General features: G+C 35.2%; 1 protein-coding gene across 1 annotated transcript in view; it reads left to right on the top strand.

Annotated features, from left to right (window-relative positions):
* The first annotated feature begins 676 nt into the window (after positions 1-676).
* LOC149789816 (uncharacterized) overlaps positions 677-16,143 on the top strand; it is a 147,000-nt gene continuing 131,533 nt past the window's right edge. The window contains exons 1-3 of the mRNA XM_089971812.1: positions 677-811; positions 2,467-2,623; positions 14,019-14,813. Coding sequence (XP_089827938.1) covers positions 2,554-2,623; positions 14,019-14,813 — 865 coding nt within the window. The 5' untranslated portion in view covers positions 677-811; positions 2,467-2,553. The remainder of the gene's footprint in view (positions 812-2,466; positions 2,624-14,018; positions 14,814-16,143) is intronic.

Below are 16,143 nucleotides of genomic sequence, written 5' to 3'. Positions count from 1 at the left end.
AGACATCACTATAACCTGCTACACGGCATGATGAACCAGTGCTAGACATCACTATAAACTGCCATACTGCCTGATGCCCCAGTGCTAGACATAACTATAAACTGCCACAGGGCATGATGCCCCAGTGCTAGACATCACTATAAACTGCCACACGGCATGATGAATCAGTGCTAGACATCACTATAAACTGCCATAAAGCATGATGCCCCAGTGCTTGACATCAATATAAACTGCCACAGGGCATGATGCCCCAGTGTTAGACAACACTATAAACTGCCACACAGCATGATGCCCCAGTGCTAGACATCACTATAAAATGCCATACTGCAGACATCGTAGCGATATGACTAAAATCGTTAAAGCTACGTTAAAATTCCACACCCCAAAACACACTCCCCTGTGTTACCTTTCCAGGGAACTAATTTGACAGATACATAGACCAATGGACTTAGGTAACTACTATTACACATGGATACTTGCATGCCAGCACTACACATTTCCGTTATTACTTGAATTTATTTTCCAGATTTATTCTCTCTATCAGCCATATTGTTTGCTCATGTAAACCTGGAGAACAAGATATACATATCGTGACTAAAGCCATTTGAATATCCATTGTAGTATTTGTATGTACACGCCAATAGCTTGCTAGGTAAGGTCAACACTTAACAACATAGCTTGTTGTCATGCAATGATTGGCTGGTTTTGTGTATGATAATAAGACTTGGCTTGGAGACAAGTACAGACATTACAGAGCATACAGTCTGGTTACCTTGGGAAACTTCCATTTTAAGGGATTAATAGATATTCTGTAAGTATCAGTCTACTATTTACTTTTATGAAACATGAATTCCTATTGCGTCAATGTATGAAAATGGAATAACGCTGTACTGATTGTGCAGAGTCCTACATGTACTCAAATCTAGGTCACAAAACACTCTCTGAGAGTTGTACAGTTGATGATACATCGGTAATTAAATTCAGAGTTTTAAATATTCAAAGATACGTTATTGATGTTGCAGAGAGTCATACAGTCTCACTGAGTCAGATGTTCACGTATTAAATCAGTTAACCACACCTAGGTCATTTAATGCGCAGAAAGTAGTTTATTTTTAGCGAGTGCGATTATAAAACTATCATGTACACGTCATTTCCTGTGACTGGGAGGTCAATATGAGTAAATGAAGACTCTTTAGCAGAAATCATCACTGGTATTTACACGGATTGCTAACCTCCACTATCATTATACTCACCACTAACACCCCATCTACATTATTTACACACACCACTAACTCTCATCTATAGTTTTTTAAGCCCACCACTAACTTTCCATTTACGGTATTTACTTCCACTACTAACTCCCGATCCACATTATTTACACCCACCACTAACTCCATGTTCAATGTATTTATACATCCCACTAACTCCTCATCTACATTAGTTACACCTACCACTAATTAACTCATATAATTTAGCATTTACCCCTAAAACTGCTCTCCCCATCCACATAATTTACACCCACTAACTCCAAATCTATAGTAATTTCCCACCTCGAAATCCCCATCTACAGTATTTATACGCACCACTAACTCCACACCTACATTATTAACACTAACCAATAACTCCCCAAACACAAAAGCACAATGGTTCGTCCAGTCATTGTAATCATCAGCAACTCTAATATTCACAATAACACTTAAGATTACACACCACCTTCAAGACCACATACAGCTATTAAGATCACACAAAACCACTAATATCACACACCACCGCTAAGACCATATAAAACTACTAAGATCACACAAAACCACTAAGATCACACAACACTTCTACAATGGCACAAGACTTCTAAGATCACACAAAACTATAAAGATCACACAACACCTCTAAGATCACACAAAAGCACTAAGATTACACAACACCTCAAAGATGCACAATATCATTAAGATCACACAACACCTCTAAGTTCACACTACACCTCTAAGATCACACAAAACCACTAAAGTAACACTACACCTCTAAGATCACACACCACCTCTAAGATGCACAAGATAATTAAGATCGCACAACACCTCTAAGATCACATAAAACCACTAAGATCACACAGCACATCTAAGATCACACATCTCTAAGATGACATGAAACTACTAAGATCACACAACTCCTCTAAGATCACACAAAACCATTAAGATTACATAACACCTCTAAGATCACACAAAACCACTAAGATTACACAACACCTCTAAGGTGACTAGGGAATTTAAAGATGATTACATTTTGCGTGAAAAAGAGTGTTTTCATTGCAGCTTTGGTAAATTCTTTACACGCCAAAATGTTAATGCCATTTCATTGGTATAGATATTTCATATTACAAGCAAGCTGATATCTGTACAATAATTCATAAACTAAACATTAGTTATTATATTAAATGGATACGGCTAGAATATTCCTGTCAATATTTTGCAGCCCAGTCCTCGTGTCAGCATTGTGGTAGGCTGAAAACTCATTTCACTTGGAGTCATACCCTGGAACACAATCATATAAAAAGATAAAATGGCCACAGGAGGAGAGGAAAAAGTTGGTTACCGTCTTGCCAAGGTTGGGACTCTGACACTAGAAAGTAGTAAGTGATCCATAAGTTACAGATAAAAATCCAGTGAAGTTTGTCAGTAAATATTTTCATACTCTGCATACTGATACTTGTACTATATTCATTACATAGTGGAAAATGTCAGTCTCTTTTATACTCATTTGTTTTCTAAGTTGACAAACATAATGGAATATGACAGTTAATAATTTCATATTTTCATAGACTTTGCTACATAAGTCTGTACCGCTTCGGTGGCCTAGTGGTTAGAATGTCCTTATCGGATGCGGGAGGTTGTAGGTCGATCCCCGGCCGACTTAAAAAATGGTACTAAAAGCTGCCTCGCTTGGCACTCAGCATTATGAGGGTGGTGTTAGGACTGGTCGGCCTGGTGTCAGGATAATGTGACTGGGTGGGACATCAAGCTACATGTCTGCGGCATGATGCAACATTGCTAGACATAACTATAAACTGTCACACTGCAGACATCGTAGCGATATCACTGAAAAATTGTTAAAGCTACGTTAAAAATCCAAATCACACACACACACGCACGCACGCTCAAGTCTGGCATATTTATTCGAATATTTCAGTGAATACTTTGAATTTCAATCTTAGTTTCATACTCTATTGTTACCTATTGTCGGACATACTTAATGGAATCTGTCAGTAAACATTTTCATACCCTGCCTACATATGCTTTTAATACATATATTAGAAAGGAAAGACAGGAAAGACCGTGTGTAATAGCAATACAACAGCAAGTGGGAAACGCATCAGAGCTGGCTAAACCTAAATATGAAATTACTAAGTAACCTAAAAACTACAATGTAAAACCATAAGCTCAGGTTTTGGTAATTTGATATTCCAACTGGCTGCAATGCATGTCTTTTCATTGTATATGCGTGTAAACTTCCACCATGACACCTATTGTACTGGCTTTCTGTAAGATGATATAGTCTAATGGTTATACACAGAACTTGCATTTAGAATTAACATTTTACTGCGCTTTAAAGCTTCAAATCCTGTAGTGTATCAAACAAACATACAAATATAGTATATACAAAGAACGAACTCAAGGACAGTCCGCGTCATAACAAATGCATGTAGTCTTTTTCTCTCTTATAAAAGAGATTAATAACTGACACCACTCTTTGTTCAGTGTAGTGTGTGGCTACATAATGTGTATTCATATGCAATATGAACCGACCAATAGCGATTGTGACTGTGTGGTGACAGGTATGAATATGATCCTGTCACTGTTGACAGGTAATCTTACCACCGCAATGCTAGATTTTGTTTTTACCGAGCTTAAAGAATTATTTACCTTTATGTATAGGGTCAAAATTTCTGCCTGTGGAGAGGTATTAGATTTTTATAATAAAAGGGTCAAATATCTATGTATTCTTTTTCTCGCACGGAAGATTTTCAGACTATCTTTCTTGAGATGATCTCGATCTAAAAGCTATTCTTACGGCGTATAGATATTGTGAACACAAAGAAGATTGGTAACGATGACGACGATTTTGTTGATCATAGAACATCCCCAGACATACGTTTTATTTGTCTCTGGCACAAAGGAGATTCAAGAAAACATTGTTCCTTTTAATACAGATTTTATGCATGCGCGTTTTTAAAAGATTAGAAAATAGAAGTCACAAGAATAAAACTTTGTATATGTATGTTTTCAACCGACGAACACCTAAACTGAAAAGTCTCATTTTGCTCATGTTTGAGTAGAATTACGTTGAGGAATAATGTAGCCTTCTAGTTAAAGTCTCCAAGAACATGTTTTGCAAGATCGTGCGTAAAAGAAATCCTGTCATCCAATTCAGTATATGGTCAACTTTGTTGGCATAAATCTCAAACTTTGTATTGTTATTAATATTTATTTATCACAGGCATGTGTCCGCAAGAAGGCAACACAAGACTGCATTGATCATGTAATCATATCAGGTGCCAGTTTATTATTGTATGCTGTATAATACATTGGACGTATGATATACGTAGTCTCCTGTATGATAGCATAACTTAAATTCATTACATTATTAGAACTTTCAATTTATTGTTTTATAAAATTAAATGCATGATATCTTAAATTTGTCTAATGAATGATTTACATTCCGTTGGAACTAATTGAAATGTGTTGGATATAGGCGATTGTTCCCAATATTGAAAAGAGAATTCAAGTGTGAAGAAAAACTCACTAAAACTTAAATTTAGAAATTTTCTGTACACTAATTAATTAAAATTTTATATTCGTCAAATATTAACTACAAATTCAGTTAATTGATATAATAAAATAAAATGATATCACAAGATAAATATAATATCATAAAAGAAAGAAGAAAAATAAAATAAAATGGCGCCTCTTATTGCCAGGTCTAATAAGGTTCGATGACCAAAATGCATTTAACACCTTGACCTCCAGCAGTTCGATGTCGGTTGGACCACAGAGTCTGACGTTTTATCATCAGGACGTCAGCCTCCAGTTGTTCGAACATATCACACACACACACACACACACACACACGTGTGTAAGTTATTGATTTATTAAATTGTGATCCGCCCCTGGCATTTATGAACATTGTTTCGAATCTATGTCATCAATTCTATAGATCAGTCAAGAATTTCCACTGATTAATCACTAGCGAAATAAGGAAATTAAGATACAAATATTATGAATTCCCGCTTCCCCCCCCCCCCCACCTCTTGTTGAAACCCTTTGAAACTGAAACTTACACCAAGTAGCCTACTATAACCTGGATCGTTATAACGGCATGTGTACACTTTCCATGTGATTTATCTAGTTTTCATAATATCAGTGATACAAATTCGCAATAATCTGTTGAAATTATAAGGTAATTTTTATGAGGCACACACACTGTAATCTATTTAATGCTTGTCTTTGATGCTGTTTTTTTTTTTCTTTCTTTCTTAAACCTATAATTAGGTTGTAAAACAATATTAATTTTTAAATATCAAAATATCCGAAAGATGCCCCTCCCCACTATCTCTGTGTTGGTTGGTCAGGCAGCAGACAAATCCACCTACAGAGTTACATATGGATTACCAAGAACAGAAATGCCCATTGGTAATTATCCCTTAAACCCCTCGGCTCTCTCTCTCCCTCTCTCTTTCTCTCTCTGGGTCACCTAACACACTATTTTTTAGACTGAGTCATAGGACCATGTCTCGTCCTGTGAATGACGGTAAAAGTTCAGTGAAATTGACCAAAAGAAACGGTAAAAAGAGCTATTGATGTAGGATAAGCCTCGTTTCCCTATAGGACACACGGTACTAATGGTATGGAAAAGTGGGAACCAGTCTGGAAATGGGTGAAAATAGTGTATATTGGGTTTGGCTGACCAGGATTGGTTAATAATGCAAGTTATGTTTGAGGGAAAAGAATCTTTTGAGAGATTATCCTAGTTGTAAGTGAGAAAATTTAGAGACATTGTTTTATTGATGGAATTTCAGTCGTTTAACAGTCTTGATTTTGGAACACTCATTATTAAAATTAGCACCTGACTCTTTGGTGCGGAATTGAAAGCACGTGTTTCAAACACATGCAGGTCCAAAAAATGTCGCGGCTCATATCCGTTCCTTAATACAGAAGCTGACATCCAGGTTTCATCTATACTGATAAATATAGGTTTGATCATGAGCACTCAAAATCCTTTAGTTATTGAATTTTTAATATCATGGTGTTTGCATAGGTTTACTGTGGGAACTAAATTAGTACCGTGAGTCCTTTAAAGGAAAATTTATACATCTCGTGGTGTATCAATAATAAGGCATACACACACAATCCATCTCTTTCTCGGTATGTCTGTCTGTTTGTCTATGTATGTATGTATGGATGGATGGTTGGATGGATGCTGTTATCTTTGATGTACAAAGCGGTGTATACATTGATCAATGAATGGAAACGAGGCTTGCTTTACTTACTATTGCTAATCACATTCAGACTGCTTTTATCCTCCTTACACCTCTCTCTCTCTCTCTCTCTCTCTCTTTGCTGGTCTGTTTGTTGGTCAGTTTCATCATCAAAGGTCCACATACATCGTAGCATGCCACGGGCAAAAATCTGCTACGTTCCATTTTATGGATTTTTGTTTCTGTGTTTTGCAACTGTTCTCGAGCGATCGATCGGTCGATCTAGAGAACTACTGAATGTAAACGAATGTGCGTGTAGACAAACCAAGGATGGTGGGGTGGTTGGGAACTGACTGTAAGATTGGTTCGTTGTCCATCTCGGTATCTTTATTGGTGGAATATTTATTTTTACCACCAGAGAGAGAGAGAGAGAGAGAGAGAGAGAGGGGAGAGAGCAGAGAACAGTAGTATGTGTGTCACAGAGCGATAGACTGATTTAAGAGATTGTGTTTGCCTGAAATGAGTGAATACAGGATATATTTCGTCGAGTGGAAGAAAAACTCTAGATTTTCACTCACAAGATAAAATATATCCTTTACTCACTCGCTTCAACAAATTTCCGTCTTGTGTATGCTAAAATGTATTAGTTACAAATATGTATCACAGACTGATAGCACATATCGTACTGTATCCATGGCAACAAACTCAGCGGTTTACAGTTTACATTCTACTATGTTTTCTGCATATTTATACAGGAAATATCAGTAGAAATCTAATTCTGCTTCCTAATTCAAGGCAAAACAACACAATACAAAACATGAAGAAAAAATGTATGCATATTAATTTTATTTTGAATTTGGTTCTTCTGGTTGCTGTTCGTCAATGCTTATTGTTGCATTATTCAAGGACCGCTCATGTGGTCTAGTGGTTAGAGCTTCTGCCTCGGATGCGGGAGGTCGCGGGTTCGAGCCCCGGTCGAGTTATACCAAAGACTTATAAAAAATGGTACATGCAACTGCCTCGCTAGGCGCTCAGCATTAAGAGATTATTGTTAGGACTGGTCAACCTGGTGTCAGGATAATGTGACTGGGTGGGACATCGTGCTACATGTCTGCGATATGATGCCCCAGTGCTAGACATCACTATAAACTGTCACAGTACAGACATTGTTGCGATATGACCGAAGAATTGTTAAAGCTACATTAAAAATCTAAATCACACACACACACACACACATGCTTCAAGCTTATAATATGATCGACGCGGTATGTGTGTGTGTGTGTATATATATATATATATATATATATATATATATATATATATATATATATATATATATTCAGTGAAATATCACAAATATTTCATTTAGAAAAATTAGTAATTCATCGCTCTGCATAAAAAAAAGTATATGTATGCGTATGCCACACAGTCAAAAAAATTTCAGTTAGATTATCTCATCTCGAAACGTTATTGTAACTTAGTCACATTGTAGATAAATCTCATGGAAAGTGTACGCCTAAGATTATAAGGACCCGGGTTCATCTAGGTTACTTGTGTAAGGTCAGTTTGAAGATTTTCATCCCTTCAAAATGCATTTCCTCTCACTCTCCATAATCTCCAAGTTTTTTTCTGTCCCCTAAATAATAGGGGAAATCAGAGGAAATTCCGATCAAATTCATTTTTAAATCGGTAAATAATTACTTTTCTTTCTGTTTTATTATTTTATAAATGATTTCATAAATAAAAATTCATAACTTATCAAGAGAAATAATCAACCGTGGAAACAATAATTATATGCGTAGTCATACCAACAGAATTGGTATATCAAATTGTTTCACACCGACACTTTAAAAGTCAAGTTAATTTTAATATATGTGATATTTTTTTTTTATCTATCTATCCCGGCTTATAGCCTTCGTTATCTTGAAAGAATCAAACTCACGTGGTGATTGTTTGGAAATAAATTGTATTCTTTCGGGCCATATTTGTGCTATAAAAGATTACTCCATTAATATTCCTGCTGCAAAAAAGACCACGAAAAAGAAACTTACTGACAAGTAATAGACAAAACTCAAATATCAACTTCGGTGCGATTAGCAATTATAAGCGTTGAATCTCTCAGGCAATATATTGATCTTTCTCAAAAGGATGAAACTCTACTGACTGCTGTACCTAATTATTCGGAACCCATGCATTATATATAGAAAAATATCGCATTTATTCAAAGAAGCAATGGGTTCAAAATGATGAAACAAGGAAGTAATGATTCAATTTATCGACACATTGTTTTTGTAATAACGATATTGTCTGGTTTCACACATAATAATAATTCCATTAAACAAGATATGTCGCTATTTCGATTTAGTACTTCTTTTATAATATATATCACGTAAAGGGCACCGTAGTTTTACAAACATATAGGTAAGAAAGATTTCGTATGCATAAAAAAAGTATCGCGTCAGTTACTCTTTGTCGCGGGGATTCGGAACAGTGGCTATATCTGTTTGACAGCGTATTCCCGTATTTACCGCAATGTAAAGCCGTAGATGTTTCAACAGTTGTAAACAGATGACGTTTACATGTGCTCATTTCTCACGGGTCGCTCTACCCGAAATCGTAGCTTCCCCTTTTGTTGATCGGTTTTACCATCTACTATATTGATGGAATCGGGGGATTAATATTGACTGATATATAGAGTAGCTCATTACTCGAGACTGACAAAGAAACGAAATAAGAAACATAATTATGTAGTGATATTTGCAGAATGGTCAGCAAATATAGCAGGCAGGTGAATAAGTATCATCCATTATGTCCTAAACTTCTTCAGCTGGAAATCTGTTGATTCAAAGACTTATTTTTTCATTTTATTTTATTTTTTTGCTTCTTTTATTACGGTGATATGACCTATCACGAATCAAGAGAAAAAACGTAACAAAATGTTGTTGTTGGGTTTAACGCCATTTTTTAGCACACGGTAGGCTATGCATGGCGGACAGTATTAATGGTGGAGGAAGAACCCGGGAAAACCCCGGGAAGAACCACCGACCCACGAGAAGCTACTGGCAAGCTTTCTCACATACCCACATTGGCCGAATCCTAGACTCGAACTCACGCAGACAGAGATGAGATGGCAGTGATCCCTAACGGAGAACGCTTTAGACCTCTCGGCCACTCGGGGCCCTGTAACAAAATGTGAGTTCATGCCTGGCTAAAATATATTTGAAATAGAAGGGTAATTTGAACTTTATTTTAAAAGACAAGTTTAAAATGTATAAGGGATGAAGATTATACGGGATTTGTTTGACGAGTCACATCTTTGCTTGTACTGTCGTTAACGTATAACTGGAAATAATGTATGTATGTATGTATATGTATGATTTAGATTTTTAACGTAGCTTAAAACAATTTTTCAGTCATATCGCTACGATGTCTGCAGTGAGGTAGTTTATAGTGATGTCTAGCGCTAGGGCATAATGTCGCAGACATGTAGCATGATGTCTCACCCAGTTACATTATCCTGACACCAGGCAGACCAGTTAACACTAACCTCATAATACTGAGTGCCTAGCGAAGCAGCTGTTAGTACCATATTTTTGGCAAGTCTTTATTATGATTCGGCCTGGGTTCGCACCCGCGACCTCGATCATCAGATGTGGACACTCTAACCATTAGGCCACCACATCGGTCAGTGATTTTAAAGATATGATTCAGTAATAAGATGTGATGCATGATGACAGCGGCTGTAGTATACGGTCAAATACCGCAGTGATAGGCACGACGCGGTAAGAGGGCGTCGTATTATCAATCGAATTCATCAGTACTTGTTAATTTCTGAGTTATGGGACGGGGTGGTAGCTTGACTCGATAATAGGACGTCCTTGTCTCAATCGAATCAACTTTATCATTACCTTTCTTCCTGAGCTATGGGACTAGACATTACACATCCACGCTTAGGTGACAACAAGAATAACAAAATGACAAAATGTGTTCGCTTGGCTGTAAATTTCCTTCGCTGTTTGAAGTGTCTGGAAGAGGCTTTTGCCTAAATTTCGACATTATTTTAATTTGCAATTTAACTTGTTTAAGTTGAAGTTTTGTATTATGTACCCTGCAATATATTGCAAAACTTTACATTTATACCAAGACTGATTGTAATTTGTTGTATCAATAGTTTGCTCATTTATAAAGCTTACCTAGAATGAACAATTCCAGCATAAAGTTTCTTAATCACAGTGTATGTAGTTTTATGGAATTATTGTCAAATGTTGTGATTTAACTTGAAACGGGCCCATAACTCTTGAGATGAGTATAATAGCGTTTCAATCGGATGATTATGTGCACATGAAATACTGTGTAATATCCAACTGGAATTTCAAAACCCTTATATATGCCGTTGATAATACCTACGAATTTATATTTATGGTTCTCGCATCTTAATTACGGATATAAATGTTGACGCTTTTTTAAGAGGACGTGTAAAAATTTATACAATGTAGCGTTACTGGAGAACGATCCACTGAGAAAGTGTATTTTGCAATAATCAGGGGGCATCTAAAAATTCTCTCTCTCTCTCTCTCTCTCCAAAGAAACTTGCAGACACTGTTCATTTTACTTGTCAAAGAGGTACGGAAAAATGTGAAGAAAATGAAGAAAAAGAATATAATTGTTGGTAATAAAGTACCCGTTATCAAATACGAACGTTGTTTTGTGAAGAAAAAATAACTTCCTGAAAATTTGTCGCGATTTTTAAATTTAAATTGTTTTTTACTGATAGTTGATTTACTTTTCTGGCGGCGATCTCTCACATGGACAATTAGGTGATGTCGCATGACTGGATTAAATGATCACATTGCTACACATTTGACATGTAACGGACATTTGTTTATCACTGCTGAGTTTCAAATCACTTATTAGAATAACTGTGTTTGGTAAATTCTTGGCAAAGTATTTTTGTTATTTTTTGTTTAATCGACATCGCTAATTTCATCAGCGTTGGTAATTTTCAGTTTCTTTTCTGAAAAGCGATTGGATCGTGTCGATGCAATACGCTTTGATACAATCTTTTTTTTTCAAGAGAAAGTCTCTTTTCAGGAGAAAAGTGCAGTTTTCGTGTGGAATAACCTTATTTCACGAAAAAGAGCCCGTAAACGTGGAATAAAAATGTTAATCTGCTTGAAAATGGGGAATTTTTTTCATACAATGTAATTTCTGCACGTAAACGTATTAATCTTCCTTAAGACCTGTGATTTTTTTTCGTGAATATGGCGGACTCATCATAACAAGTTATTCATGAAAATCTTTTATTTTTTATATATACGGCCAGGATGCACACGTTTAAAGTGAATAAAGGGAGATTACTTTCCTCCCAAGATAATCATTTTCTTTGCGAAAAGTTGTCTTCGTGAAGACTCGCTACGGCAATAACATACACGTCGTTTGCTTCATTGATTCTTTACTTTTCACTGACATGATAAAATGGTGCAAGACTTTCCTTTATAGAGAAATAAAACTCGACACATATCGATAATAATATATCTAGAGCTCTGATCTTCAAGCTTGGGAAATAGTTTTCATGGAAACGGATTTAAATTAACATAAGACCCACTACATAAAAAGTGATAACCCCAGAGACATTCAAGGTGTCATGGTTTAAATGTCTTTGCAAATTATTACTTCGATCGTTTCAAAAGTTTATCAGGAGTTTGCACATAACAACAATGATAAAATTTGGTAAAGCTGACGATGCATTCATGTTTTATATTCCCAGAGAGTTTGTGTTATACAGTTGAAGACGCGCGCTCCTTCAAAACTCGAAACAAATTCTGTCAGAATAAATCGCTACCGCTGTTTTGACCCATGTGTCATGTAAACTTTAGTACATCGGGCTTCGCGGATTTGTAAATAAGTACGTTTCTCCATGTTGCATGTTTCCGCCAGCGTTCTTGTCAGTGCAGACGTCATAATCCAAGGCAGGCATCCCAATGTGAGAAAATGCAGCAGACAAATAAATGAATGAAGACATTTACACGGATTTTCATTGAAATACTCAGGGTAGTACATACATATAGGGTAACGACTAAATGTCGGGTATGACAGGGAAATGTTAGATGAACGATTTATTATTATTATTATTATTGCTTTTTAAATTTAGTTCACCTGACCTTCCTCCCTGTTTGCATGACCAACACTAATAATATGGTTAAACAACTTTTCAAAGAATGAGAGAAATTGCATTCATCAGGATAAATGCTTTATATTTTCGAGAATTTTTTCCCGGCCTTTATTGGAATTTTGAAATAAAATTTAAATTTTTAAGTGATACTGTTATAGTTGTAAATTAGCGAAGTGTTTTTCTAATTTTGTTATGGTTTTGTTAAGAAATGGAAGTAAAGTATATTGTGTTTGATTTAGTGTGCGATCCTGCTTTATTTATAGTTGTACTCGTTAAAATCGACAGCCATTATTCTGTTTGCAAAGCCGGTAGTCTATCCTCAATTTACTAGTTTCGACACAAATCCCGGTTTTTTTTTGGTATAAAAAATACAATATTTTCCCCCTCATTTTTGTGCAGTTCCGTTTTGTGTACAGTTGTTACGTGGTATTGGGATGGAGACATTTACTCTATAGCTTTCAAGAAATGACCCAGAGACTGAGTTACTTAATGTAAGGATGGACCCCATGTCTTAATTTGTCTTGTCCATTTTGGAGGAGTATACGAGCAATACACACGCACGATTGCACGTACGTAACATGATTAAAAATGAGGGACAATAGCAGTTTCCACATAGAGCCTGTTAAGACACTATTGTTGGTATCTTCAGTTTATTACAATACTGTACAGAACTATAATAGCGTGATTACTGGATCTATGTGATGTCTGCTGTAAATCTCTCTTGTAATAATAATAAAATGATGACGTCATTACGAAGGTTGTAATGGTCAGTTATTTAGTATTTAAATTATACGTGTATAGTATTTTTGTGTAGATGTGTGTCTACGTTTATATTACGCATTATTTTAAAGTTTACATCACGTAAATGTACAAGTTATTTTAGTATTTTAATAAGAATATATCTATGTAAATTTAGCAGTATACACGACGACAACCGCTACGACCATTGCAATTTTTTGACAGTTAAATTTAGAACAATAGAATAAGTATAATAAATTTAACAGTAATGAATTCTTAAAGTCATAAATATAATTATTTAAATTATTATTAATGTATTAATACTTACACACTGCAAATGTACAAGTTATTTTAGTATTTTATTAAGAATATATCTATGCAAATTTAGTAATATACACGAAGACAACCGCTACGACCATTGCAAGTTTTTGACAGGTAAATTTAGAACAATATAATAAGTATAATAAATTTCACAGGAATTAATTTTTAAAGTCATAAATATAATTAATTAAATCATTATTAATGTATTAATACCTTCATACACTGCAAACGTACAAGTTATTTCATATTTTAATATAATTATATATGTTTAATATTTTTGTGTAGATGTGTATTAATGTTTATATCACTTTATTTCCACAGCCGACGTGTCCCCCTGGTACATCTCTATTGTCGTCTGCCAAGACAAGATAGTCGTCCTAGACGACGAGACGGATAAAGTCTACACGTGTAAAGTCAAGATCTATCGACTCCAAGATGGAAAATTCCTGGCATCGTCAGACACACTAGAGTCAGTACCACGTGACATGTGTCTGATGAACGCCATGACAATTTGTGTCCTTCATCACGACGGTCTGATAAATATGGTGTCCATTGATTCTTCAGACATGTCACCTGTTATTAAAACGACCAGGAGGTTACGTCTACAGGGAGTATTGGATGAATATTATGGTGTTGTCAGATTCCATGATAATCTTGTTGTCACTGGTAGGAAACATGGCATGATGTACTGGTCTATCGTGTCACTTGATGACGGACATGTTGAGACGATTCACCAGATTTGTAAAGGGGTCGGATGGATTAGTGTGACAACAAAAGACAACATGGTTTATGTCTCGTGTCATGCTGGTTATAAATCCCCTGATACTGGTGTGTATGGATTCGACATTTTGAATCCCAGTCAATGTAAATATACATACAAACATCAACGTCTACAAGACCCGACATCAATCGTTATAAATGAAGACGGGAATATTTTCGTATGTAACTTTGGATTCCCTGATGATTTCTGTATTCATCAACTTACAGCTTCATGTCAACTTGTCGCCATTTTCACAAAGGGAATTCCACTCTATGCCATATTCTGGGACAATGGACGTCTGTATACCACACGCTTGAGGAGTAGTGACATTACTGTATTCCAACCCGTGTATCAAGGTAATTCATATTTCTTATATTTTGTTGACATAAAAAACTTTTAATGACGTCATAAATAAAATTACAAACTTTATTTATTGACAATTCTCAAAGATTTCATTTTAAATTTAGAAAACAAAATGTAAACACGACAGTTTCTTCATGCAGAGTTGTCATGCTGACATGAAGTTAAGTATAAATAAATAGTATTTGTTGTTATAAAATTTATATTAAGTTCACTTTAATACTCTTAAGTGATATACATTTATTTATACTATTTATTTATAATATATTCATTTATATGTAAATAAAAATAACACAATTTTGATAGACAAAATTTATCAACTGCTGAAGGACGACGACATTGTGTACCGAGTTTATCCACCAGGTGTCGCTTTCATTTCCAGCGCGTGCCATTCAGATACAAAGATGGCCGTTGGATGTCTTCACCTGTAATGTACACCGTATTTCTTGACACGCTTTTAGAATTATTTAGCAAGAATATTCATATATTGTTTAACCTTGTCTACATGTCTAACAATGTCCACAAATGCTTCCTTATTTTAAAAATGAATTTATATTTATTTATATTTTCTATTTATCAAATTTTTGTAATTGGAAATTTATAGCACAACAACTGTCATTGAAAAAAAATGTTTTTAAAACCCAGCGGAAGATGTTGCCAACAATCAGACAGGTACTCACTGTCCTTTCCGGGTTTCCGTTTGCACGAAAATCTTCCAATATTACGAATGCTTAATTTTAATATTTCTTAACATCATTTGTAACAAGAATTGAGCAAAAAAGGAATAAAGTGTATTTGTATAAGCGTGTACTAAAACAATAAAATTGCCAAAGTTACGAAAATAAAAGAAATTATTTGTCTAAGATGGCGAACAATATCTCATTGGTCTGGTAAACCATGGACTCACCCACATACATATTAGGCCTTATTAGTAAGGAAAATCCTATTTAGTGCTATGGTGATGTCAGTGTGGTTATATATTTGAAATTAATGAATTAAATGAGCAAATTTTGTACATTTGTTTCTAAGACTATGACGTTTATTCTGCCCCCCCCCCCCCCTCCTCGTTTTTAATCAGTTAAAAGTGTAGTTGGATATAGAGGAAAATCATTAATATTTTTTAAACTTTTTCATCTTGTTACATTTTTGTATAAAATAATCTGTTTCTGTGTGCATTGCAAATTGTGAAGTAATAATTGACACTGTACACTTGTCACATTACATAAGGATAATGTAAGCTTCTAATTTACCAAAAAATAATGCAATATTGGTTTATGAGGCAATTTAGCTTTATGATGCAAAACATATATTGTTTAATTTTCAAAA

The sequence above is a fragment of the Sinohyriopsis cumingii genome, chromosome 10 (genome assembly GCF_028554795.1).
Source record: "Sinohyriopsis cumingii isolate HCF-2022 chromosome 10, ASM2855479v2, whole genome shotgun sequence".
Taxonomy (NCBI): Eukaryota; Metazoa; Mollusca; class Bivalvia; order Unionida; family Unionidae; genus Sinohyriopsis; species Sinohyriopsis cumingii.
This window is presented reverse-complemented; position numbering and strand designations above follow the sequence as displayed.